The sequence below is a fragment of the Monodon monoceros genome, unplaced genomic scaffold, assembly GCF_005190385.1.
Source record: "Monodon monoceros isolate NGI ecotype Baffin Bay Population unplaced genomic scaffold, NGI_Narwhal_1 Super_Scaffold_16, whole genome shotgun sequence".
In the NCBI taxonomy this organism is placed as follows: Eukaryota; Metazoa; Chordata; class Mammalia; order Artiodactyla; family Monodontidae; genus Monodon; species Monodon monoceros.
In genome coordinates, this window is record NW_021703772.1 from 69071483 (window position 1) to 69097002 (window position 25520).

A 25520-nucleotide genomic window follows, 5' to 3' on the forward strand; every position below is an offset into this window, starting at 1 on the left:
ATATGTCCCAATACACTAATTCAATCCAAAAATCTCAAAAATTAAATGGGAACCAGGGCTAGGAAGTAGGTAATCATAATAGTACCTACTTTGTGGGTACTATTTATGAATCAGACAAGGTGTAAGAGTTTTTCTTCCTTATTTCAATTCCCAAATAATTTCTTAGTGGTTTATCAAGTTTAGAAAGACAATTAAACTTGCTTTTTTCAAACATCAAGTTTACAAGTATGATGAGAACCTAACACCTGAACATTAATGTTAACAGAGGAAGCGTCAGTGGAAAGGAGTGAGAGACAACAAATAATTGTAAGTTCACATATGTTCACATTTTGAAAATGAAGAGGAAAGACTTCCTGAGAAAACAGATTGAAAATATTTCCTTGCAGATGTCAGAGTTTTCTCATGCAATATCTGATGCAGAATAGTAATGGATATTGAATGAGGGCTTCTGTGCTTTAAAACCTGATCTCTGTCAAATAGTATGAACTGGACCTAGTCTGTGAAGTGCTCTATCATATTTCATTTAGTGGTAACCTTCTAGCTTATGGGAAAACCATTGCTGCAAAATATGTGATCAAATATGCCAGTGCTATTTTAGTTGGATTTCTGAGAGCTTAGATCAGGACCAACACCAAGCAAAACGTATTGCATAGGTAACAGTGGCCTTTGCCATTCTCTTTCCCCTCCTGCTTCAGCCCCTTGTTCCCTGTCACTTAAGCATCTAGGTGACCTATGATATTTATTTTCCTCCCTCTCAGAAGGATGTCTTTAAAGCAGGGAGGGAGCTAACCCAATTCACTGTTTTCCAATGGCATTTCAAGGAGCTGGATGTTATTGCAAATTTCTCTAAAATAGTATTTCAGAGTCAAGTTGATTTGGGAAGTGCTGCATTAAACAAAGTAAATATATACTTGTTTTTACAGAACTTCTCAAAACCTCTAATACAATGATGTGCATTGAGCATCTTCTAGAGGAGAACATTTCCCAAACTGGATCATTAACAGAAAGCCCTTTCCAGTAGCATCGATTAACATCTCACTGTTTTGGAAACACTGATGTAAGAGAAAGAGTGAAAACTGGAAAGGTCTGAGTTCAAAGCCTGGTTCTACTACTTACTTGAGAAACTTCTTTGAGATAAAGTTTTCTCATGAGAAACATGTGACACATAGAAGACATTTAGAAAATAGTAGCCATGATTTAATTATATAGTTGTTAATAGTAGTAGTAAAGATAGTATACAGGGACTGAGGGAGCAGAGTGGAGCACCTTTATTCTTAGAAAGCCCAGAGCTGATAAAAAGAAGGAGAGATGGAAAGTGGTCATGGGGCAGTGTATGACTGGATGGATTCAAATGGAATGTGGGGCTGGGCAAGCCTGGACAGATAGATGATGCCTTCCTGCCTCCCAAGTAGCAGAAGGGAATTCTGCCTAAGCCAGGAGGACAGTGCAAGACTGAGAGAAAGAAGTGGAAAGAATCTTAGTTCTCAGGCCATTGCTTATAAAAGATAAAAACCTCTTAGAACTTACCTGATTTAAAAATCATGGAACTCAGGGTCTTGGCATAAAGAAGGAATTGGAACCAAGTATTCTACCCAGTCATGGAAAGGGGAAGAAATGCCCCAAAATCAAGGGCAAGGAGAGACTGTGCATGGCTTACTTTTCATCTGCAAATAGGAATGATAATGGTACCATCATCAAGCTTTTGTGAAGGTGCAAATGTATTAAGGCACATAAAGCCATTAGAACAGTGGCTGGCACCCAATAGACGTTAGCTATTATTATTACCTTTCTTTCTAAAATGTGCTTTCATTACTGATCATGGTACTTCTCGAGCAAATCCAGAAATAAAGATTGCTTCATACATTTCTACTATATACCAAATTCTTTGCACTATGGAGCTTGCCAAAAGAGACAGAGTTCTGTTATCACAAAAGTTACCTGGTATATAGTATACTTTTTACAGACAATAGGACAGTCCACAGGGACAGGAAAAATATGGGAATCAAACTAAGGGCCTCGTCACTACAAAGTTAAGGAGACACATTTTAAGACACTAGAAGATAAAAGAATCTTCCATCTACTAAGCTCTCATTCTGTTCAAATTGCTGTTTGATGTACTTTCTCCTCTGAAGACAAGGGGATTAAGCTGATGGATTTATCTCTGAAGTTCCTTAAGAGCTGAATGACTCAATTTCATCATCAAACCTTTGAAGGAAATTGAGCCACCATTTCAATGGTTGAGAAAGTGGTTTTCCTATTCCATTTAATAACAATAAAACTTGTTTATTGCTCACTTTCTACATACCAGACTCCATGCTAAGTACTTTCAATGTATTGGCTAATTTCACCTTCCCAACAGTACTGTGAAGTGGGGTACTCTCTCTTCCTTTCCTCACTTTTCAGATGAGGAATCTAAGTCTTGGAGAGATTAAGTAACCTGCCCGAGGTCACTCAGCAAATAATAGCAGAGCCATGTCTGTCCAATTCCAGGGACTACACAGAGCTACATATCCAAGGAATTTACTACTCACTGGCACTGCCTCAACACTTTCTGAATGTTTAAAATTGTTTTAAATAAGACGTAATTAAAAATAAATAATTCATGCTGTTGACATTTCAGTGCTAATACTATATCGCACAGGGTATGAGCGTGACAACCAGGCTTGTGTAAATTAGGCTAGTTCTTCATTTTGCAAATAAAAGGCATATATATAATCTCTCCTGGAAATTTGGAAAGGGTGCTTCGAGTCCCATGTTACTCCATCAGATACCTAAACTATCTAAATACATTCACAGTTGTTCAACTTAATCATGTTGGTGATTGTTACGTTAAATCTGTGTATGTTGGTGACTATTACGTTAAACTTGTTTCTTTAGACCTAATGCATTGTCAGAGGTGCAGCTCAGTTCTTTTGTTAATAATGTTTTTTGTATAAAGTGTTTTTGTTAGCTCACATAGTTCCTCCTCTTGTGCTCTCACTAGACTCCTTTAGGTTTAAGCAGGTGACTGGTAAAGTAAGAGAATGGGCAAATCTTAGAAGACTTGCCTCCCACAAGCAGTCAAGTTTGACCCAGTCCACAAGGCCAAACAGACTATATGGGCTCATTGGAATTACCTATTCCATTTATTCTTGTTGATATGATATTGTATGAGTTATTAATAGTCTTTCTAAATGTGCCTTCTGTCTCTTCAAATAGCTCCTCTACCTTTTGAAATTACTTCTCTAACACATCACTAGGACCTAAAAGAGCCATGTCCTCAGTCTGTACACTAAAATACTTCCTCTGAAGATACTCTCATACTTGAAACAATCACTGCATCCCCAAGACCAAAAGGTGAATTTCAAGAACATAGAAGGCCATCAGGACATGACCTTCTATGACTCAAGCCTTGTCCATCACTTCCCAGTTCACACTCTGTGCTCTAGTATACAATTAGTCTATGTAAACCAAGTTACTTGACAAACTAACAAAAAATGTTTCATGTGTCCATGTCTTTCCAGCAGCCAGAGCCTACCACTTCCCTTTCTCAGTCCACCCAACGGCTTCACGTTGTTAGCCCAAGTCATTGCAATGCCCACAAAGCGCTGCTTCCTCAGCCACCCTCCACTCCCACCCCACTCCCCTGCTCTGTTATCTCTCTGACCTGGATCTCTTACCACTTTCCTCTCAGCTTAATCTGTTTTAGCAACACTGGCTGCCTGCCCTGACAAGCTCCACCTCAGGGCATCTTAGTCAGCTCAGGCTGCCATAACAAAGCACCACAGACTGAGTGGCTTAAATAACAGAAAATTATTTTCTCATAGTCTGGAGGCACAAAGTCCAAGGTCAAGGTGCTAGCAGCATTAGTTTCTGGTAGGAACTCTCTTCTTGGCTTGCAGATGGCTGCCTTCTCACTGGGTCCTCACATGGCCTTTCTTCTGTGTGTGCAGACTCCTGATATCTTTTCTTCTTCTTATAAGAATGCTAGTCCTATTAGATTAGGGCCCCACCCTTATGTCCTCATTTAGCCTTAATTACCTCCTTGTAGGCCTTACCTCCGAGTATAGTCACATCGGGGGTGAATCTTGTTCCAGGATTCCATGATGGCCCTCTCCCGTTCTTTAGGTCGTAAATTGTCCAAAAGTGATATTGATATCAGCAAGCAATGACTTATATGGTGTGAACTGAGGGATATCTGAAAGGTCTTATCCACACAACCAAAATATTTCTTCTATATAGAGGCCACATTAGAGCTCACCTTGTGATGATTGTTGTTTTTCACTACTCCCCTTAAAAAAATTATCCAGAAAGTGGTAATCCATTATGTCATCAATATTCTATGAGAAATTAATATATCTAATGATGCACCTCATTGATAGGCATAATATTTCATCTTGGAGGCTTGGAGAGAGCAGAAGAAGATGGAAGAGGTTCTAAAAAAATGAAATAAAAGGAAACATTACATACTGAAAAGTCAAGTACAAATTTGTCTTGTTTCTCTCTTGTGTCTCCACTTGGCTATATCTTAAGTCATTTGTGACTGGGTAGCTTTCTCCTTCTAAGAGGTATAACAGTCCTTTTTTGCTTTTCTGATAGGCTCTTCAACTTAAAAAACAATGCTGCCTCTTTGATAAGGCCTTTGTATCCCAAGGTTGCTATGTTTAGTTTTTCTTCTAGGACAGGTCTCCAATGATATTTTTTTAATCTTCAAAGAGCACCCCCCCGCAATCTACTAGAGAGAAGGGAATTTAAAACTCTGAGGCATTCACTAAACCTATCAGCTCAGAGAAGAATAATCTCCACTTGGTGCCCAGAAATACAAGCGAACAGTGTAGCTTGTGGTTCCAAGAATGGTAAAAGCTTGGAGGAAATTACATAGACTTGAGAGTTAACTTGCCCCTCTGGAGACCCTCCAACAAGAGGCAAAAGTAATAGCTCACATTGTTGAGTTTTGCTCCATGTCAGGCACTGTTCTTAAGAGCTTTACACCCGTATGAGTTCTACTGAACAGTGCAAAGCTCGGACTATGAACAAAACGCAGCTAACTTCTATTTTTCATCGTCCCGTTAAACTTTATTCCCCAGAGTAACTCCCCACTTACTTTGGATGATGTTTGGCAGACCCTTCCCTTATTAGGTCATTCCCAGATAATAAAGCCTTCTGGTTACTTTCTGTTACACAAACGGTCTCACTTCTAAAATTACAGTTCCCAACCAGCTTCAGGTCAGAGGCAATGGGAAGCCAGCTTCAACCTCCTACCCTTTATCCTTTCCCCACAATCTACAAGGTATGGCTCCCTACTTCCCCTTTAACTTTACCTACTGTCCAAGCCCGTCCTACACCACAACCGCCACGCTGGCTTCCATACTGTTCCTTGAGCTCACAGCCATGCTTCCACCTAAAGGATTTTACACTGGCAGAGCTACATAGCCCACCTCCCCATTTCCTAAATGTCTTTGCTTACATGTCATTCTGCAGGAGAAGCATTTCCTTCCCACTGTCATCATCTACCACCTTGTTCTGCATTCTTCTTCATCATTGTACTTATTTTTACTTGACATATGTATTTATTAATTATGTCCCCCCAGTAGGATATAAGTTTTACAAGTTCAAGACCTTGATTTGTTTTCTCACTGCTGTTCTTCTCATTACCATCTGAGAACTCAGACCAGTGCCTGACCCAATATTAGGCACTCAATGGACATTTTTTGATTTCAGGGTAAGGATACCCTATGAGTACAAACAGTAGAATAAAACATCTTTCAAGCAGCTCAGAAGGAAGAGTCTTAGTATTTTATTTAAAAATGCCCCTAGGAGTTAATTAAGAAAGGAGTAACTATTCAGATTACCATGAGTTTGCTTGCTCTGTGGCTACAGTTAAAAATTAACATTCTAAACATTTTATTAAAATTAGCACTGTTCCTTCTAAGCAGCCTTTCCCACTTTGACAGTGTTTTCACTCAGGAGACAAAACATGGAAATGAACCTGAGTCTAACCAATATTAGTATAATTGCATGTATAATTTTATAATCATTGGATAATGTTATTGTAAATAAGCTGCTTCTTAAAAAATCATTATTAATTTCATTTGAATACAAGGTTTATTTCACCAAGGCCTGAACTTTTTATTTCCAGATTTTTTTTTTTTAGTTCTCTTATTTATACATTATTGAAAGTGTCTATTTTTGTCTTCATTGCTAGATTAGTATTTGCTGGATTATGCTTCCATTTCTCTTGCTCCCACTGTTGCAATCAAGAAAAATATTTAGGAACACACAATAATGACTTTTTAGAGTAATGTTACTTTACAAAAGTAGTATCTTAACAGAACTTGGAGTTTGTAGCATTATGCAAGCTAAACTGTTTTTGCACTGTAAAATGTATTAGATTCTTCTCCTCTTACAAATTCCATATATCTCCTTTCAGTATCTGCTTTCCAGGAGTCTATGCAAGATTGATGGAGACATTAAATCCAAAAACTAAAAGAGAAAAAAATGTAAATGTGAGTCTTCAGTTGACTTTAAAGGAGATATATTGCTCAATAGAAACATGCAGGGAACAATGATAGTGGGTAGTAATCCTAGATTAATTACACTTACTCAGTATGTTTATGGAACCAATGCATATGGCCAAACTTTTTTATAAAGCACTATAATTGTATGATTTTTTGCACTGGACAGTAAATGTACCAGCATTAGTATTGAAAGACAGGATTTTTGTCCCTTATTACTGAAAGCAAAATTACTCTGCCCTATTACAAACCTATTAGATCTCTATTCCTACATCTTTTATTTATTGATCTCTCAAAAATCTGTGCTTTATGTTTTATTGTACAATCAGCAGTAAACCTCAAATGTTGAAAGATTTGAAACTGTGAAGTAACAAATCTGTGAATTCACAATGGTATTCTAAATGATCCAGGAAATGTCATTTTAAGTGGTAAAATCAATATGTATTTTGGTTCATTAGCAAAATACATAATGGATATTTCTAGCATCTCCTCAGACTCTCTGTTTAATCATTTTGTATTGTGATGCCTGGCCTGAAGCAATTCTATTTTTAGTGCTAATGGAATAGCCCTAAATTGCTTATTTTCTGTTTACTAAAGTCATCCTGTTTGTTACCATGGAAACTGACAACTGCTCTAGCTAACTATTTTATTAAATGAATTGAAGATGTAGCTGAAGACTGTGAAGGTGCAGCACATCATTCTTAAGACGTACTTTCCAATAGCTGCAAAACTATGGCCATATCTATAGAAAAAAATGAAATTAATTATGAATAAGGTCGTCTACATTTCAAACTGGCAAGGCTTATCCGCATTTGAAAATCTGAATCAAAACTAGCACATAGGCATCCCCAACTTACAGAGAGTATATGTTCTAAAAGTGTATTTGTAAATCAGTTCCTTGGAAATTGGAACACATTAACCCATAGAAACAATTTCATAAATAATAATTAGGTCCCCAGGGCCACCCTCAAAAGCCCTTCGACCTGTGATGTCTCAGTCTATAGCAATATTAGCAGTAGCCTTTGTTCTCAGGTCTGGCAGCAGGAGCCAATTCACAGGGATGAGAAGAAAGGAAAGAGTTTTCTCCTACTTTGTTTTTAATAGTGAGAGCATACAGGAAAGAGTTTTCTCCTACTTTGTTTTTAATAGTGAGAGCATACATGGAACACCATTTCGGAATACGAGCATCCACAGTAGATTTTGGAGCTCTCAATGCCCCTGTCTCCAGCCTCTTGAGGCCCCCTTATTACCGACGCTCCTGAGTTGGTCCTCAACGAGGGTCCTCCTGCCCAATGTCATTCGAGCCAATAGAAGAAGACTGAGTGCGGTTCAGAAGCAAAGGAAAGTTTATTCTTTGATCAAAGCATGGAGAGGAGGTGTGAGCTCCTGCTCTAGAGTCCACGCTCTCCCTCCACCCACGCCCGCCTACCCGGCCCCCAAAGGCTGTGGGCGGGGCTGCTTTATAGGGCTCCAACTGTGGGGAAGCGGGGTGGAGTTCTGGTGAGTGAGGTGGAACTAAGGCTCCTCTAGGCTCCAGATTGCAGTGCCAGGGGCGCAGCAACTCTGCACGCGGCCCACTGAGTTGGGGTTTCGGGCGCAGCCATTTTGCACTAGGAACTCTGGTCTGAAGTGCTGGGTGCAAGGCTGCTGCCCGAGGCACCCTATGAGCAAGTGAAGCTAGACTAAGCACAAAAGAAGAAGTTAGACCTTATCTTATCACCTAGATTCCATCTATTCTTCCTGGGGACCCAATGGGCTTTGCCAGTGACACTCTCACTTTTGCACATCTCCCTTCGGAGTTTCACGCCAGACAGATCTTGCTCCCACCCTGATCCTGCCTCTACATTGAACCGTCCTTCTCCTCAAGATGCAAAAGGGTCCCAGCTAATTGTTTAGAAAAAAAAAAGAGAGAGAGAGAGAGAGAAAGCAATCAAAATACTCTCTATTGCCTAAATGACTGAACTCTTCCTGAAATTTTTGCATTTTAAAAAATACAATATTTTTTGAACCCAAATAAATCCCTAACCTGTGAGATTTCCATCACCACGACTAAAGAAAATATTCAGAGGGTCAATGTGTGAGGAAACTGCTCTGAGGGAATACTCAGCTTTGGAAGTCAGACCCCAGAAATCAGTTGATTTAAAAGAAGTCAGCTTCTTGACTGTCTTCTCTAAATCTTGGGTCTTGGGTTTTCTGTTCAAGGATGGATGTCAGTGGTTAGTTGTAAACTGAGTCATCCCTTTGTTCATTTCATTTCCAGGAGATTCTAATAAAATGTATCTTATTAGCCCTATAATTGTGCTTTTAAAAGAATATCACCTTCCTGGTTAAAAAGATCAAATTAACACAATAATATAGACAAAAGTTTTGTTCTTATTTTCTAACAGAATACAAACCAAACAAAATCATTGTGATTTGGGCATTGTGAATTTTACACAGAAAAGGAAAGAATTATTAGGACATGTTTAAGACAGAGTCAGTCATTTTTTATTTGATGTCTAAGAAATTAAAGAAGAAAAAGGAAATAATTTGAGATTATTTCAGGATGAGAAAAAATGAGTTATCTTAATTATTTATAGAGCTGTATTTTATATAGATTCAGAATTAAAATATATAAGAAAAGGCTGACAGTTATTTCTATAAAGTTAAAGAATATGTCTTTTTTTATTATTATTAAAGTGGTGAGTATAAAAACAAATAAGATTTGATTCCATTTTTCCATAATGTAGTACTTGAATTTGCCTGTAAAATCTTTCTGGGAAATTTGTGCATTTTTACGTAAACATATGTGCAATAAAATATGAAATAAAAAAATCAAATTTTAATTGAATTTCAGTGGTCATTGAGGGCTTTGTTAGAATTTTAATGTTACTGACACTCCAAAATGAAGGCATATTTTTGACCTTACACTCATTTTTTTTTAATCTCCTTAGGTTCTACGTTCATTTGTAACACTCACATCATTCCAGTGAAAAACCAAGAGGGCGTGGCTATGATGTTCATCATTAATTTTGAATATGTGACAGATGAAGAAAATTCTGCTTCCCCAGAGAGGCTAAATACAATATTACCAGTCAAAACTGTAAACCGTAAGTAAAAGACAACGTAATGCTCTTGATACTCTGCTACTGTAGTAATTTTAATACATGCTTCATTTTGATTCAGTTCTCAAAATATGTTTGCATTTTATGTAAAATAATTTGTATATAAAAAAGCCATAGCTGACATTACCCATCAGTGCCTAACAGAAGTGATCAGCTGCTTTCAAAGCCATTTGACTTGGTTATACCAAACTTATTTAGCCAGTCCCCTACTGATGGGCATTTAGGTTGTTTCCAAATTTTGGCTATTGTAATAATGGCAGAATGAATTGTGCATATGTATTTTCATGTGTATATGTACATTCTTCGACAAAATTATCTTCAGAGTAAGGTTCTATAAGTGGTATTCCTGGGTCAAAGGGTAAATGAATATGTAATCTTTTTAGATACTGCCAAACTCCTCTCCTTATGTTTGAACCATTTTACACTAATACCAATGTATTATATAATACAATACAATGTATTGTATATACATTGTATATAATATTGTATATACAATGTATAAAATACAATGTATTATATCTTTCCTCCAAAGCCTTGCTAACAGAGTGAGTCAGTCTTCTCGATTTTTGTCATGATAAGTGAGAAGCAATACCTCAATTAGTTTAGTTTACATTTCTCTTATTATGAGTGAGGTTCACATATTTAAGCACTGTGGACATTTCTTTTTCTGTCAATTGTCCATTATTTGTATACATTTTCAACTTTTTTGTCTTTTTCTTTTAAATTGTGGAATAAATGGCAAATCGCTTCCCCAGCAAATTGTCCTTTATCTTTTTCCTAATTTTTGTCACACGAAGCCTTTATTTTTTTGTAATGTGGCTAAATTTATCAACCTTTTCTTTTGTCGATTCTGAATTTTTGAGTCATAATTAGAAAAGCTTTCTCCATTCCAAGGTTGTAAATAAATTCATATTTTTTTCTAGACTTATGTTTTAGGATCTCTAATCCATTTTAAGTTTAGCTTGGTTTATAGTGCAAGTTATAAATTTAATTTGTCATTTTATCAATGGTTTTCCAGTTGTTCTAACATCATTTATTAGAAAGTCTGTCTTTCACCAGTAATTTGAGATATCACTTTTATCACATACTAAACTTTCTTATGTGCATGAGTATATTCTGGTCTTTCTATTCTGTTCTCTTGATCTGTGTCATTGAGAATCACACTGTTTTCAATATACGGTTAACCTCTTATATGACATACTCTCTTTAATATTAATTTTCAGGGTTTAAGGTTATTTCTTGTTGCATATTCCACATGAACATTAGAAACAACTTGTCTGGATAAAAAAAAAATTCCCTATGATATTTTTATTGGATTCAGATTAATTTTATAAATTAATTGGAGGAAAAGTAACATTTTTATGATGTTGAGTCATTCTATACAGGAATATGTATTTTCATTTTTAAATCTAATTTTTGTGTCTTTCAGGAGTGTTTAAAATTTTTCCTTATTGTTTACTTTGCTACTTGACATTTAACATGTTTTGTTGTTGCTGCTATTATAAATAGGATCTTCTCTTTAATTATTATCTTCTAATAATTTTTAAGGCTACTGATTTTTTCTGAGTATGTTAATTTTATGGTCTTAGTGAGTTTTCTTAGTTTGCAGTGGCTTATACATTGTTCTGAGGTTTTCAAGTGTTCTATAATATCAAATAAAGATTACTTTACATTTTCCTTTCCAATTCTTATACATCTAATAGTTTTCTCTTGTCTAACTGTGCTGGGTATTACCTCCAACATATCATTAAAAAGAAACTGATAGTGAACATCAGTTGTTCCTGAATTTTGTGTGAACGCCACCAGTGATTCCCATTAATTCAAATGATGGCATGTGGTTGAGTGGAATGTGTTTTATAATTTTATAGAAGTTTCCATTGACTTGTATTTATTAAGAATGGGTGTTGAAATTTGTAAATTGCCTTTTCATCATCTGTGGAAATGAGCGTGCTATTCTGTTTCCTTATTTTTATGGTAAATTTTATTAATAGAGTTACTAACACGGAACTATTCTTACATCCCTGCAGGGAACCACATTTGGACATGATGTATTTCATCTTGTAATACTGAATTCTTTTCATCTAAAATTAATTTAGGATTTTGCATCAATCCTCATCAGGGAAATTGCTCTCCAGTTTTTGAATATGTATATGCAATTTTGTTAGGTATTATTATCAATGTTATAATTACTTAGGAAAATAATTTGGAGTTTCTTCTCTATTTTCTACTCTACATAACCATTTAAATAGTTTGGGGATGATCTGGACTTTAAAAGTTAAGTACAATTCCCCTGTAAAATCATCTAAACCTGGTACTTATTTGTGGAGTAGCTTTTTAACAATTATTTTCTCCAGAGACTGGACCATTCAGATTATCCAGCTCAACTAGTATCAGTATCTTTGCACTACTAAGTATGCTTAGTCTTCTCCCGTTCAGTTCGTCAAGTTATATCATTTCACTCCCAGTTTTTACCAACAAGGCACTCAATTAACTTATTTTATATTTCCTTCTCCTTCCATTTTGTTTGGTTGTGATACTTCTAGCTTCTCAGAGGATGTAATTTACATACTTCTCACTTTTGTTTTGGCCTTAAACTTCTAGTGAAATGTATTCAATGCTCACTGCTTGTCTCTTTGTCAAAGTTTCCGCAAACATAACTTCTTGGATAAAGTTCACCTCTTCAGTAAATGTTCATGAGTAAATCAACACTATTTTTCTATAGCCTTCGCACTTGGAGGACAGCCTGGGTACATATAAGATATTTGGCCCACACTTTTTGCCCTGTGAACCTGGTAGATAGTGTTCCACTCTTCTTGCATCAAATGTTGCTAATGAGGAATCTGATGCCAATCCACTTGTCTGCCCTTTGTAAGGGATTTTGTTAATTTTCCAAGTCCCAGAAAATTTCAGAAATAAATTAACAATGGTAGATTTTAATCCTCCTATTTCAAACCAAGACAGACTTTTAAAGTCCAAAACTATTGCTTGCATATGTCTGGATTTGACGTTCTAAGTCAATTTTCCTGGATACATGGTGGGCCCTTTCAGTATGTACATTCAATTCATGTTATAGTTCAGGAAATTTTATTGAATTATAATTTTTAATATTTATTTTATTTCTTTTGGTTTGTCTTCATCAGGAACTCAAATAATATGGATGTTGCACCTTCTTTACCTGTCTTTCATATCCATCACTTTCCTCTGGTCCTTTTTTCTCTCTTTATTTTATTTTCTTAGCTTCTCTCATTTCTAGCCTCTATTCTTGTGGTTTGCTTGTAATGTGTCTTAATTTTTTAGATGATTTTGTCTTTTTCTTTCCTGAATTTAGTACCTGTATTCTTTCAGTTCTTGCTTTGCATTTTCTTCTTATTTGTCCAATTTTTATTCTATGTTTTTGAGTTCCTAATTTATAATCTTATTTCATATCTCTAATTACTGGTTTGAATTTTTAAAATTTATTTTGGGATGTTATATATCTATTCTGTTTCATAACCAGATATTTAGCACACTTTCCTCTGCAAAGTATGTTTTTATTCCCATTTCCTGTTTTTCTCTTATGATATTTTTGTATGAATATTAGAGTATTCTTGTTTATAGCTATTCATGAAGGACTTTCCTGGACCATCACTAGCAAGAAATCTGAGGGGGGGGCAAAGGGAATAGGTCTTGTTTGCATGCCTTTAAAAATTTTTCAGTTCCAAGTCTCATTCATATATAGCAAGGAGTTTGTAAATTTGGAGGGTTTGTGGGGAGGGGGGTTACTTGTTCTTTAAAATATATGGCACTGCCTTTTTTTGTTGTTTGCTTGTTTTTGTCTTCTGAATATTCTGTCCCCTCTTATATTAATAAGGGGACCTTATGTTTATCTGCTTCCTTATTTCCCAGCCTCCAAGGGACAATTCCACCTTTGAATATCCCTCCCCCTCTCCAAGATGTAGTGCTTTTCCAAGGCTGATATCTGGAGTCTTGTGCACTTTTCTAGCCACTTTCTATTGTCTCTCTAGTAACCAATGCTTTGTCCATTAAGGTCACAGAACTTCTCTCAGTCTTTCTCACTCAGTGTTAAACTTCTTCTCCCAAGGGTAAACCCTATTTGATATGTGTTCCATTACTCTAAGGAGACTTCTGAACGCCCACCCCACCACTTTTTCCACTTAGCTTCTGCCTGACTATTGCCGTGTACTCTTCTTAGCCAATTCTGCTGGTCTTCGGCATTTATTTCCCTGACTACATATAAATTAAAGTTTGTAACGTCTCTTTCTCTAATTACTCTTTAGGCATAGTTTATGGGTATTTTTATTTGCCTCCCTTATTGATCTCTGTGGTTTTTAGGAGGGTCTATGAGCAAATGAAAATTTAAGTTACTGTCATTGTCTGTGGGAAGCTGGAAGCCTTATCACAAAACTGTAGTATTTACATAAAGAAATTGTTATATTATATGTAAATCAGATAGCAAAATATATGTAAAATATAAAACACAGTCCCAAAAGCCTATGTTGTAAACTGAATTAATACTAAATCAAATGTACTCCAGCTGAAAATTTCTCATAGTCAGTTACTGCCTTAGGTACGTCTAAATGACAGTACAGTATCCTGTTAAGGCAATATTGGGACAAATATATTAGTGTAATACAATTCCAATATTTTGAATATTTTATTCTGAGCAATATCACACTTGGGAAAAACTCTCTATTAAAACCACCAATCTGTCAGTCTCCCAGGTGACATGTTTAGAACAAAATTGAATTACTATAAAAAACTATTGTAATACTAAAGACTTGTTCCTTAAAGTTGATGACTGTTTTTGATATCTTTATATTTTCTACTAACCAACTTAGTCATTACTGAATGGTTCCTGAGAGTATACCTTAGGTAATGTCAGCCTGTATTTTGGTAGTGAATGTCAATGAGATAATTTTTCTGGGGGAAGCCTAGTTTTGTTTCTTTATTGTCTTCAAAAAGTCTTCATTGTCCTCCCAAAATAGCTGTTTTTCATGGTCCATCAAGTTGGATGGGAGTAAAAAAGGGAGTAGTGTATCAGCCCTATGACAAAAAAGGGGATTTTAAAAAAAAGTATTCATTTCAAACTGAAATACAAATGGAGACTTGAAACTTTGATATCTTGAATGGAAGACAATCTATACAGTAGCCTTCCAGGTATCATACATAATCTATGCAACTTTATACTAAGATTAAAATGGCATCTCTTGTGCAAGTCATAGCAAATTCAGTAGTTTGTTTCTTATTATGTGAACATGAATGGTTTCCCTACACTGCAGCTGTCACTCATATAGGGAATCATTGGAGAGAGTACAAATATGCAGATAAAATTGTTTCCAGAGCATTACAAAGACCTATTATTTACAACCATTATATTGGTTTTGATTATACCTCCTGTCATTATATGCTTTAAATTTCTCTTTACTTGGTGTCAATTTTTGAGGAGTTGATTGTTAAATCAAGCAGAAAAGTTAAAGAGAGACAAATTATATTTGGTACCTTCTGATACTATCCAATTTCTACTTTGTATCATTTCTGATCTTTGGAAAACTCCTTTTTTTCTTAAAGTATAATTTTATTACCTGTGTGAAATAACATGTTGGCTATTTCAAACATTGTTGCTCCATCGGTAGCCTCTAAAACAAATAACTCAATAAGGAAATAAAAGCAAATCAAATTCTGATACATCCTTTTTTGCAGAAACATCTCAACTTTCAAAAAGCTTAATTTCCTATCTAAATAAGGAGTGTGTAAGTGTGTGTGTGTCTGCGGGGGTAGGCATGCCCTTGTGTTGGAATTTAAGTGAAAGTAGTGGGGAGAGGCTACTGTTTGTTTGAGATGATGTGGGTTTCTATATATTCAACTGCATCTCCTGAAATGTAGACAAAATAAGGGAAAAAATGTGAAGGAGCTATAAGAAACTTAGACGAAAAAGAAATGAAGTATTAAATTGAGAATATTAAGTAATAGAAAAGGAGCTAAGTACACAATAGAAAAGATGCATCATGAAAAGGCACTATGATCAATTGGCTGAGTAAATTCTGGAAACCTTTAGACTTGTATTGAATAAAAAGGTGGGTCAATTCTCAGTACAAATATCTAGTTTCTGGGTCAGGAACACAGCACAGCAAAAGTGAGCAACTTTCTCTGGGAAGAACTCATTTTTCACAAACTTAATCTCTGTTGAAGATACAGGACCAGCCACAAATAGATGTCTTAAGTCCCCTGGAATGAAGCAAGTACAGGAGAGAGTATTATTCTGATAGGTCTATCAAATTGATATATACTGCACAACTGAGTTGATTAATTACTACATAATAAATATAAATACCAAATAAAAGATATAATTAAACATTTTCTCACTGATGGTTTAAACTCTGCAATCTGAAACGTGGAAATGATACTGAGTAGAAGAGAAAATTCTACTTTTACTACCAACTAAAAGGGGGCCGCATCTAAAGGAACTAAGAGCAATGGGAAGATGTGTTCTCTTTTTTTCTGCTCTAATATCTGTTTCTGTGAAATATTTGCACAACATGAAAGATAACCAAATTATGTGTCCTTGCTTACACTATTAATTTCAAAGTTAATTGTCAAGTGTGAGGCTTTTGTTTTCATTATTTTAAATAAAATATTTTAAAGTTTTATTTTACATTACTTACAAGTATATTTAAGTCTTATATTTCTTCTATTTTATAGCAGAAATCTAGGATTGCCAGTCTGGTTCACACAGACACACATACACATTTTCATTTGTTAAAAATTTCTTTAAGGGGATTGGGGGGAAGCTGAATTAAACAAAAAATTCCTGATTTAACAATATACAACCAACAGAAAATTAATGCATTCTATGTTCTTATCCTGTCTGAAAACCAAAGAGTCAGTTGAGCCACTATAAATGTTGACCTTAAGCTCATATCCCCAAATAAATTTTAACTAATAACATTCACTCCTCTTATCATTTTAAAATAGTTTTTTGTTTAAGTCTACTTAATTTACTGTTTCCATGACGGTCAAAAAAATCCATGAAATTTTCTCATTTTACTAAACTTGAAACATACCCAACAAGAAAGCAGGCCCAAGTTAAGTCTTTTTAGTCACAGAAAAATACTGAATTTTATCATTTATTAATTTATAAATGATTACACTACAAGTCAAAATTATACATGAGGTCCTAATTTTTTAGGTACTTTTCATCTCTTTCCCTTAGCAAGTATTTCAGAACTTCACCAGGTTCTTCATGACTCTCATGTCAAATCCACCTCCTATGTCAGACAAATCACCTCCCCTTCCACACCTCAGAGCAGGAGAGGGCTTGGGCAAGAAGTCCCTTAATCAGCCCACCCTCAACAAATATATCTCAACCCCTGGAGGCAAATCTTAACTGGGGTCCACATCTCCACTTGAAACCCATTCCCTCTGCCATTCCTTCCAAATCTGTCCTTACCAATGCCGCTCTCTCAGCTGTGTTTTCTACCGGCGCTTTCCCTTTTGCTCATGCTGCTGAGAATAGCCTATACTTCAATAGATACATTCTGTTTACATCAAATAATATTTTCTCAAAGTTTCAATTAGTTAAATGTGTTGCCAACATTTAAAAATTGGAAGATTACACCTAAAATTACCATGTCTGGGGAATTCCCTGGCCATCCAGTGGTTAGGACTCTGGGCTTTCACTGCCGTGAGCCCAGGTTCAATCCCGGGTTGGGAAACTAAGATCCTGCAGTCGCACGGCACAGCCAAAACAACATATCTAGCTTATTTTGGAAAGAGATGAGTATGTGGCCACACATTTGCAATAAGCTGGTAGAGAATACTGACCGCACCTTTAGACGGTATGTACTCACCAGTTTGCCACAGTCCTCAACTCTCCTTGCTGCTGTTCATACTTGGCTTTCTTTACTTTTGTCCCCTGACTCTTCTTACAGGCATTTGGATTTTCCACACCTACTCATCGTCTCCCTTATTTCCTTTCTTCCTCTGCCCACTGTAATGAGCTTTCTACGTTGTGCTCTCAATGTTATCCTCTAGGTTGAAGGTACTGTGCTAAATTCGATTCCCTTCTCTCGGTTCTTTTATGTTTCATGACACCACACTCCTTTGCTTCTTTTGATCTCTGTGACAGCTATTTTAGTACCATTTTCTTGTTCCTCTTAAACAAGAAACTCTTAAACACTGTTTATCCCCCAGAAGCTGCTCTTAGTATTCTTCTCTTCTTAGTCATCTTCTCTGTACACCCTGCTTGGGCAAACTTATCTGTGACCTACAGGATAAAGGCTCCCTTTCAAATCAGTATCTCCAGACCACACCTGTCTCTAGACTTTTCCAATTACTTATAACTTCATATATCCAACTGCCCACTGGACATCTTTTTCTGGAAGATTTTAGCACTTCTGGAAATTAAGCATTTTCAAGCTAAGACTTGCCTTTCCATCCCAATTACCATCTACTCTATTCCGTCAAAAACTCTTGCTCTTCATACATTGTGAATGGTGTCATCATCCCAGCCACCCAAGCCAGAAACCTGGGCATCATGCTAAACTTCTCCTTCTCTCTAATCCTCTCTTTTCCCAACCGAAGAGTGATCAAATTCTCTCAAGCACACCTCCTGAATATCTCTCTCATACAGCCCACTGTAATGACCTACTCAGGCCCTCAACGCATCTGCTGCAGTGATCTCAAAATTGGTATCTCTGCTTTCAGCTTCTTTTCCTCAGGATCACATGTCCCACTACTGTGCATCAGATCATAATACTCCACTGTTTATATTCTTTTTTTTTTTTTTTTTTTTGCGGTATGCGGGCCTCTCACTGCCGTGGCGTCTACCATTGCGGAGCACAGGCTTCGGGCGCGCAGGCTCAGCCGTTCTGTGGCATGTGGGATCTTCCCGGGCCGAGGCACGAACCCGCGTCCTCTGCATCGGCAGGCGGACTCTCAACCACTGCGCCACCAGGGAAGCCCTATATTCTTTATAATGGTTCTCTATTGCCTAAGATTAGAAAACTCCGAAACCCTGTGCATTAAGCAAAAGACACACGTTGTGGCCTCAGATACCTCCGTAGCCTCATCTCCCATCACAGCGCCCCCCAAGCCATCGCCGTCATACCCCATATTTCAGCGGTGGTTTTTTGAAACCACATACATTTTATACCACCTTGTTTGTATAGCGTAGTGCCCTCTCTACTAGACTGCCTTCCTTTCTCTAGCATACCTTCTCCAAAGGACCCTTTACCTGTGGGGGAGTTCCTAATTCACGCAGATCGATTTTCCTGTTCTTAACCCTGTGACATGATGATACCTCATACGTGTCTCTACTACCACACTGGCACATCCGTTTGCCTAGTAGACAAGAAACATAAATGACTAAAGAAGGCCAGGAATAAAAATAGAGAGCAAGAGAGGTGAGAGCTGTGGAAAACTAAGGAAGCCTACCTTGTTTAAAGTAGCCAGGAACTCTTAAGCTCCAGTTCATAGGAGGGCTGTTGTGTTTTCTTCCGTATCCCCAATATCTGGCAAATAGTGTACATACTTGTAGAATGTATAAATTTATGAATGTTATTGTTATATTGAGTAATTAAGGGTTTTTTCCCTACTGAATGCATATTAGTCAGTGATTCTCCAAGAGTAAGACCGTCAGCATCATCTTGTAGCATGTTTGAAGTGCAAGTCCTTGGGCCTTACACCAGAACAACTGATTCAGAAACACAGGAATTCAGGGCTTCCCTGGTGGTGCAATGGTTGAGAGTCCGCCTGCCAATGCAGGGGACACGGGTTCGTGCCCCGGTCCGGGAAGATCCCACATGCCGCGGAGCGGCTGGGCCCGTGAGCCATGGCCGCTGAGCCTGTGCGTCCAGAGCCTGTGCTCCACAACGGGAGAGGCCACAACAGTGAGAGGCTCGCGTACCGCAAAAAACAAAAATACAGAAATTCAGCAACCTGTGTTTTGACAAGCCCTTCAGGTCATTCTGATCCACATTGAAGTTTGAGAACTACTAGTCTAAGTTACTTAATGGTTAGATAAAACCATAAAGATAAATTTTAAGTGAAGCTAAAAGTAAAAATATAGTAAAATAAAGTTAAATTTCTATAGCATCTTATTCTCACAGTTATTTTCAAAAGTGTACTTTTTCATTTCATTTCATTAAGGTATTATAAAGGAGATTCCATTATCTTTGAAATGATTAAAATTATACTCTCCAAATCAAAAGAGAATTTTTATCTTTATGCTTACTAAAATAAAAGTTTGAATTACTCTAAAAGCTTCAACTGAAGCAAAGTCTATACGCAAAAATACAGTTGGTCATTTAGGCAACTATCTAGCTAATTTAAGCCATTAAAAATGCATTAATATGCTTTGGACTCAATATTTTGAATAATTGACACATAAAAAATATATTTGCCTGTATAGCTACCTTACTCCTTCAAATTTGTATTTCAGTGTTCAGACCTCAAGCTAAGGAACAAAGAAATTTTCTGTATAGCTGGTTTATAAAAGGGCATTCACAATGTTTTTGCTATTCTCCATTGGAGCTGAAAGTCATTCTTTAAAGGTGAAGAGCTATGGTAGTAATACAGAGTTTCCCACTCAGCAAGCATTACTATAGAAACAATCTATTATTCAGATGAATTTAATTAAAGGTTTTACAACATAACTAATGTTTACTATTATCATGTGTTTGGAAGTTTCCTCTTTTTAAAGATTAAATTTGCTGTAGAAAAAGGAACCATGACATGGTTGCTAAAAGAAATCTGAGAAAAGTTCAGTCATAAGTTGCAATCAACTTTATACCATGTTTCCTCCCTAGGATGTGAGCAAAATACGTATTGCTAAGATCAAGAAAATTACTCACAGTTGAAAAAATATGCTTTATCCTTTCGTTAGCAATGAATGTTAATGATGGCCTAAATCAGCATGTCCACATCAGAGACCCGGTGTGCATACCATTTGGAAGAATTTGTTACCTAGCAACACCCAAATCAGGGACAGTCCCTATTCATACAGCGTGTGGGTAACTGGCTTCTGTACCATTTGTGTTTGGAACACTCCATCAAAAGAGTCCCTGTCAATGTAATGACTACATGGTCATCTTGGGTCAATCTAGGTAAAAGATGTTACTACTTTCACACAACATGAGTGGACTCTTTAACTTGGCATTTGGAAAAGAAAGAATTCTATAAAACAGAAGCAAAATAGCAGTATGGTAAATCATACATTGACTTATTAAGCTGTTATCACATAGAAATGGAAACTAATTAGGTATATATAATACTGATGTGTTTGCTTTAATTTCCAGTGCCTCCTCGTGGACAGATTTTAACCTTGGGTGGCAAAAGCAGTCCACCAGCCTGTCCTATTTTCTGCCCTATATCCCTTATTCTAAACCTGTGTTTTCTGCTTCTTTGCTCTCATGATGACCCAGCTAGGTTGGAAGCAGTGTCTCTCAGATATCATCAATATCTGTGAACTTGTTCCAGAAGGTCTCTGCTGCTGCTACAGCTCCTATGATTACTCTCACTCCTGCTACAGCAGTAACTTCTCCTGATCTCCACACATGTGTCCTGCACTACTGGGTCAGGACTCACATTGCTTCAAGATTCCTATTTGGTCTTATACTTACTGCTTTATTGTAAGATGTTGCTTTTTCTTTGGTATCTCTCGCCCTAGGAAATGTCCAAGGAGTCTTAGTCTTTCAAGGCCTTACTGACCACATCTGCTCCTTTAAAGGGTCCCAAATTTAGCTGCAGGTTTACCAGGTCGATGGACTCCCTGGTGACCTTTTGTTGTCACTAACACCAAGACTGCACTGTCTGCACTGCCCCATGTGTCACCCACTAATCAGGTTAGCCAGGTCAGTACTGAGTTCACACTGAATTATATTTTTTCCCCAGTCTAACAGCTAAGTACTGCCTTCTTTGACAATATTACGGGTTCCTAACACATTAGTAAGAAAGACATCTCCTTGCTGGGTGCCTCTGTGGAAATTTCTTCCTAAAGAGAAAAGTCAGATATGTCAGTTATCTTCCCTGTTTCTCCAATGAAATTTGATCTGCTGCTCTCTCTGACTCAGAGATTAAAGTTATATTTCTCTGCACATCCAGAGCCATTTGGTTGGAGAAAAGTCCCACAGTGATTTTAAGGCTTCCAATTTAAATGTCAGACTTGTGAATACCCTGATTATAGAAAGGTACATTGATGGTAATTCATGAATTCTTATTTTGCCTGATAGTAGCTGATAGTAGACTTATTCAGATCATAATTTTTTTTCAGACCCCAAACTGGCTATCCTTCCCCATCTGTACCATAGGCACTGTGCCTCAGACACCTTCCTCGGGGGCGGGGGGGGGGGGACAGCTGCTGGAAATTGGCCACTTCAGGACACAGCTCCACCCCTCACTGGAAGCTGTAGTCAAAGGCGAGGAACTGCCTTACCCAAGGTCATGGCCCTTCCCATGGGGTAGCTGTAGCCAGTGACTGGCTGCAACAGGGAGATAAAAACCAGATACACTAACTTCGTTTTGGCATAACTCTGAAGGGCTACCCCAGCTCCACAGCTCCCAGGAGAACTGACTGAAGCTTTAGCTACATTTTCATATCAGTTTTACTTGCTCTTATCAATCCTTCCTTCCTCTTTTCCTTATAGGCATATCTCCTGAAAACACTTCCCCAAAACCCTTTTGCACAGTCTGTTTTCAGGGATCCAATCAAGATACCTCCCAGCACCCCTAATCCTTTGTGAGGGGAAATATCTCTGCTCGTAGCCTTCACAACTTCCCCCCACGCAAATACATGCACATATGTCCTCTCCTTACCCCACTCTATTCTCTGATTTGAATGACTGCTGGAACTAAAATTTTTCTCTGCTTTTCAGTTTATAATTCAGCTAAGCAGAACCAAGCAAGAGTAAGATGCTTCTAATTTATATTTAACTGGATTTTAGTAGTAAAATTATTAAGTAGTCAAAGTTCTAAGAGTTTGTAGAAATGATGAGAAATTAAACCAAGGGAATGATTGGGAATTTGTAATTGTGAGGAAATTAAGTGATTGGGAATATATGGAGAACTTTTCAGATATAGTTGGTTTTCTGCAAAAAATATTACTGTTTCTACTATCCCTAGGTATATTCTTAAGTTAGAAAATTGTTTCATGTCAAGATTAGCATAATAGTTTTCTTCCAAACTCTAGGAGATAAGAATCAGCTCCCAGAGGAGAGAAAGAGAGAGGGAGAGAGACAGAGACAGAGACAGAGAAAGACAGAGAAATAATTCAGATTGATGAGGTTTTCTTAATTTAGAAAAGTTGGTAAAACCATTTTCTAAAGTCCCATTCCCACAGGACATAAGGGTAGAAATGTAGTTGTGATCATTATAATTTTGTGTGAACTGTGATTAGTATAAATATACATGCAAAGAAACTCAAAACTGGAAGGAATATTAAGAGTCAACTAATCCTAGGGAATCCTAGGGGAGGTTAATGGAGGGGTTTTTGGTTGGAGGAGAAGGATTTTGTTATTCGACCTCTGAGATCATAAAAAAAAGTGTGTATGCATTTATCTGCATTATTTAGAGGAGAGAGTTAGGATTCTCATTAGATTCTCTTGTGGATATTTAAGGACCAAGAAAACACCAAGTTTGGGGTAAAACTGAAGTTAAATCAAGGAAATTGCTATTTTATTTTGATTTTACCTTGATTTCCTATTTAACCTTGGGCCAAGTATTTAACATTTATTCATATATAGATTGAAGTCATAATTACAGGCTTTCTAAAGAGAAAGACACTGGGAATATCTGTGTGCCTTCTTGGTTGAGATGTAAAAAGCTCTTAGTTAAATGTAACACAGCATGTATGAAGATGCAGCTTCCAAATTTATTTTCAGCAGCTTCACAGAAGTGACATGTCCTGAGGAAGACATTGTAGTGGTAGATAATTATAAGTTCATTATAAGTTTCACTTCTCTCAAGTGAAAAATGGTGCATGTTTTTTGCATATGTTTTTATGTAAGTTTTTATAAGTTTTATGTAAGTTTTTATAAGTTTTATGTAAGTAGTTTATCAATACTTATAATTTTTTTTTTATGTAAGTTTTTTTTGTTTTTATGTAAGTTTTTATAAGTTTTATGTAAGTTTTTATAAGTTTTATGTAAGTAGTTTATCAATACTTATAATTATTTTGGGGAATGTGTTAAAAAATGTGCAAAGCACCCCTGATTCTGTTGTTATTATTTCAGACTTATTGAACATTTTAGTAGCTAATAGGCTAAGTAGAATCTCTTTTAGTTATTCAAGTTAGAAAGCAAATATACTAAAATATGGAGACAACTTACAAGGGTGTTTTTTTAATGTTAAGAATCATAACAGGATTATACTCATCTAAGTTTTATACTTCATGCCTGAAAGTGCTAACGTTGAGCAAAATTCTCAATGTGTATTCTTTCCGGATGAACTGCGGTTCGACAACTAAATCTGTAATGCAATATAACATGGTCGTATTAACCTAGTGATGCAGAAAAGACCATCTGTACCACCTTGGATATGACTAAACTGTAGGAGCAAACTAAATGCCTTGTGCAGTCATTAATTTAAGAAAGGCAGTGAATTATTTTTAAAGGAGGAGGGTAATAACTGATGAAAAATGAATAAGAGTAGGCATTGACCTCAGTGAATTGTAATAAGCTTGCAGAATTATTTGTAAACTGCTTTATAACTCAATTCCTAGTGCATTAAAAACTAATCAAATGACTTTGATGTGGTTCACTGATTTTTAACTTGGCAATTTACTTGAGCATATAAAAGTTGTTAGTAGAATTATGTAAGAATGCTTGCAAAATAGATACTGTGATGCACCATTATTTAATTGTATATGCACACAGTGGTTACTCTCATCTACTAATTAATCCAGAGTTTAATGCTGAACGTACTTGGAGTTTGTGCACTGTGTCATGTCTTTTATCAGAACAGTGAATTCTATTTCAATTATATTTACCACTGTTAACTACTAGCACACAAATGAAAGCTTAGAGTAAGAACTTAGCCTGCTTAATTCTAAAATTTTCTGTAATAGGTATTTTAAAATTCACTAGATGTTGAGGAGTTTGAAAACACTTTTGTGTATGCTCTAGAATCAGAATGGTAACAATTAATAACCTTGGAAAAAAGGTGAAAATTAACTGTGTTGTATCAAGTATATAGGGCATGGTATAAAGTTTACCATTTCCATCAGCTACTGGGTTCTACTCAATTAATCATTTTTGGTAAATATGAGTAAACACAATTCCAGGAGACTAAGATTCTCTGGTTCAGTTGGTCAGAGCAATTAAATATTAGTTTTTCCACAGTCAAAATTGAAGGATATTATCAGTTTAGAATCTGCTAGTGGAAATTCATTTACAGTGCTCAGACATTCTGTTAGAACTGGGATTTGGTGAGCAAAATAGGGGCTCTTCCTACAGTCCACTAGGGGAGAGAAATGTTAATCAGAAAGTCAACAAGTGTATAACTGTGAGCTGTTATGAAAATTATGAAGGGAATGCTAATCTAGTTCAGAAGGAAGGAAAAGCTTCCCATGGGAAATGACTTTGGAGCTAAAACCTAAAGGATGTTCTTATAGAGTATGTGTAACTGAATCACTCTGCTGTACACCTGAAACTAACACAACGTTATTAATCTACTATACTCCAATATAAAGTAAAAATTTTTTAAAAAAGAAATGCAACCAGATTTCCATAAAACAAAACAAAACAAAACAAAAAAACCCTAAAGGATGTACTAAGTAGGAAGAGTAAAAATTATCAAACACAAGGAAGCCCTGAATCTGTAAGAAGCACAGGCCTCTGGAGGAATTAAAAAGTTCATATAGGGGTGTCCCTGGTGGCGCAGTGGTTGAGAGTCCTCCTGCCGATGGCAGGGGATACGGGTTCGTGCCCCG

General features: G+C 36.6%; 1 protein-coding gene across 1 annotated transcript in view; it reads left to right on the plus strand.

The window, feature by feature from the left end:
* KCNH7 (potassium voltage-gated channel subfamily H member 7) overlaps positions 1-25520 on the plus strand; it is a 454727-nt gene that overhangs the window by 296670 nt on the left and 132537 nt on the right. Inside the window, exon 3 of the mRNA XM_029225430.1 lies at positions 9428-9583. Coding sequence (XP_029081263.1) covers positions 9428-9583 — 156 coding nt within the window. The remainder of the gene's footprint in view (positions 1-9427; positions 9584-25520) is intronic.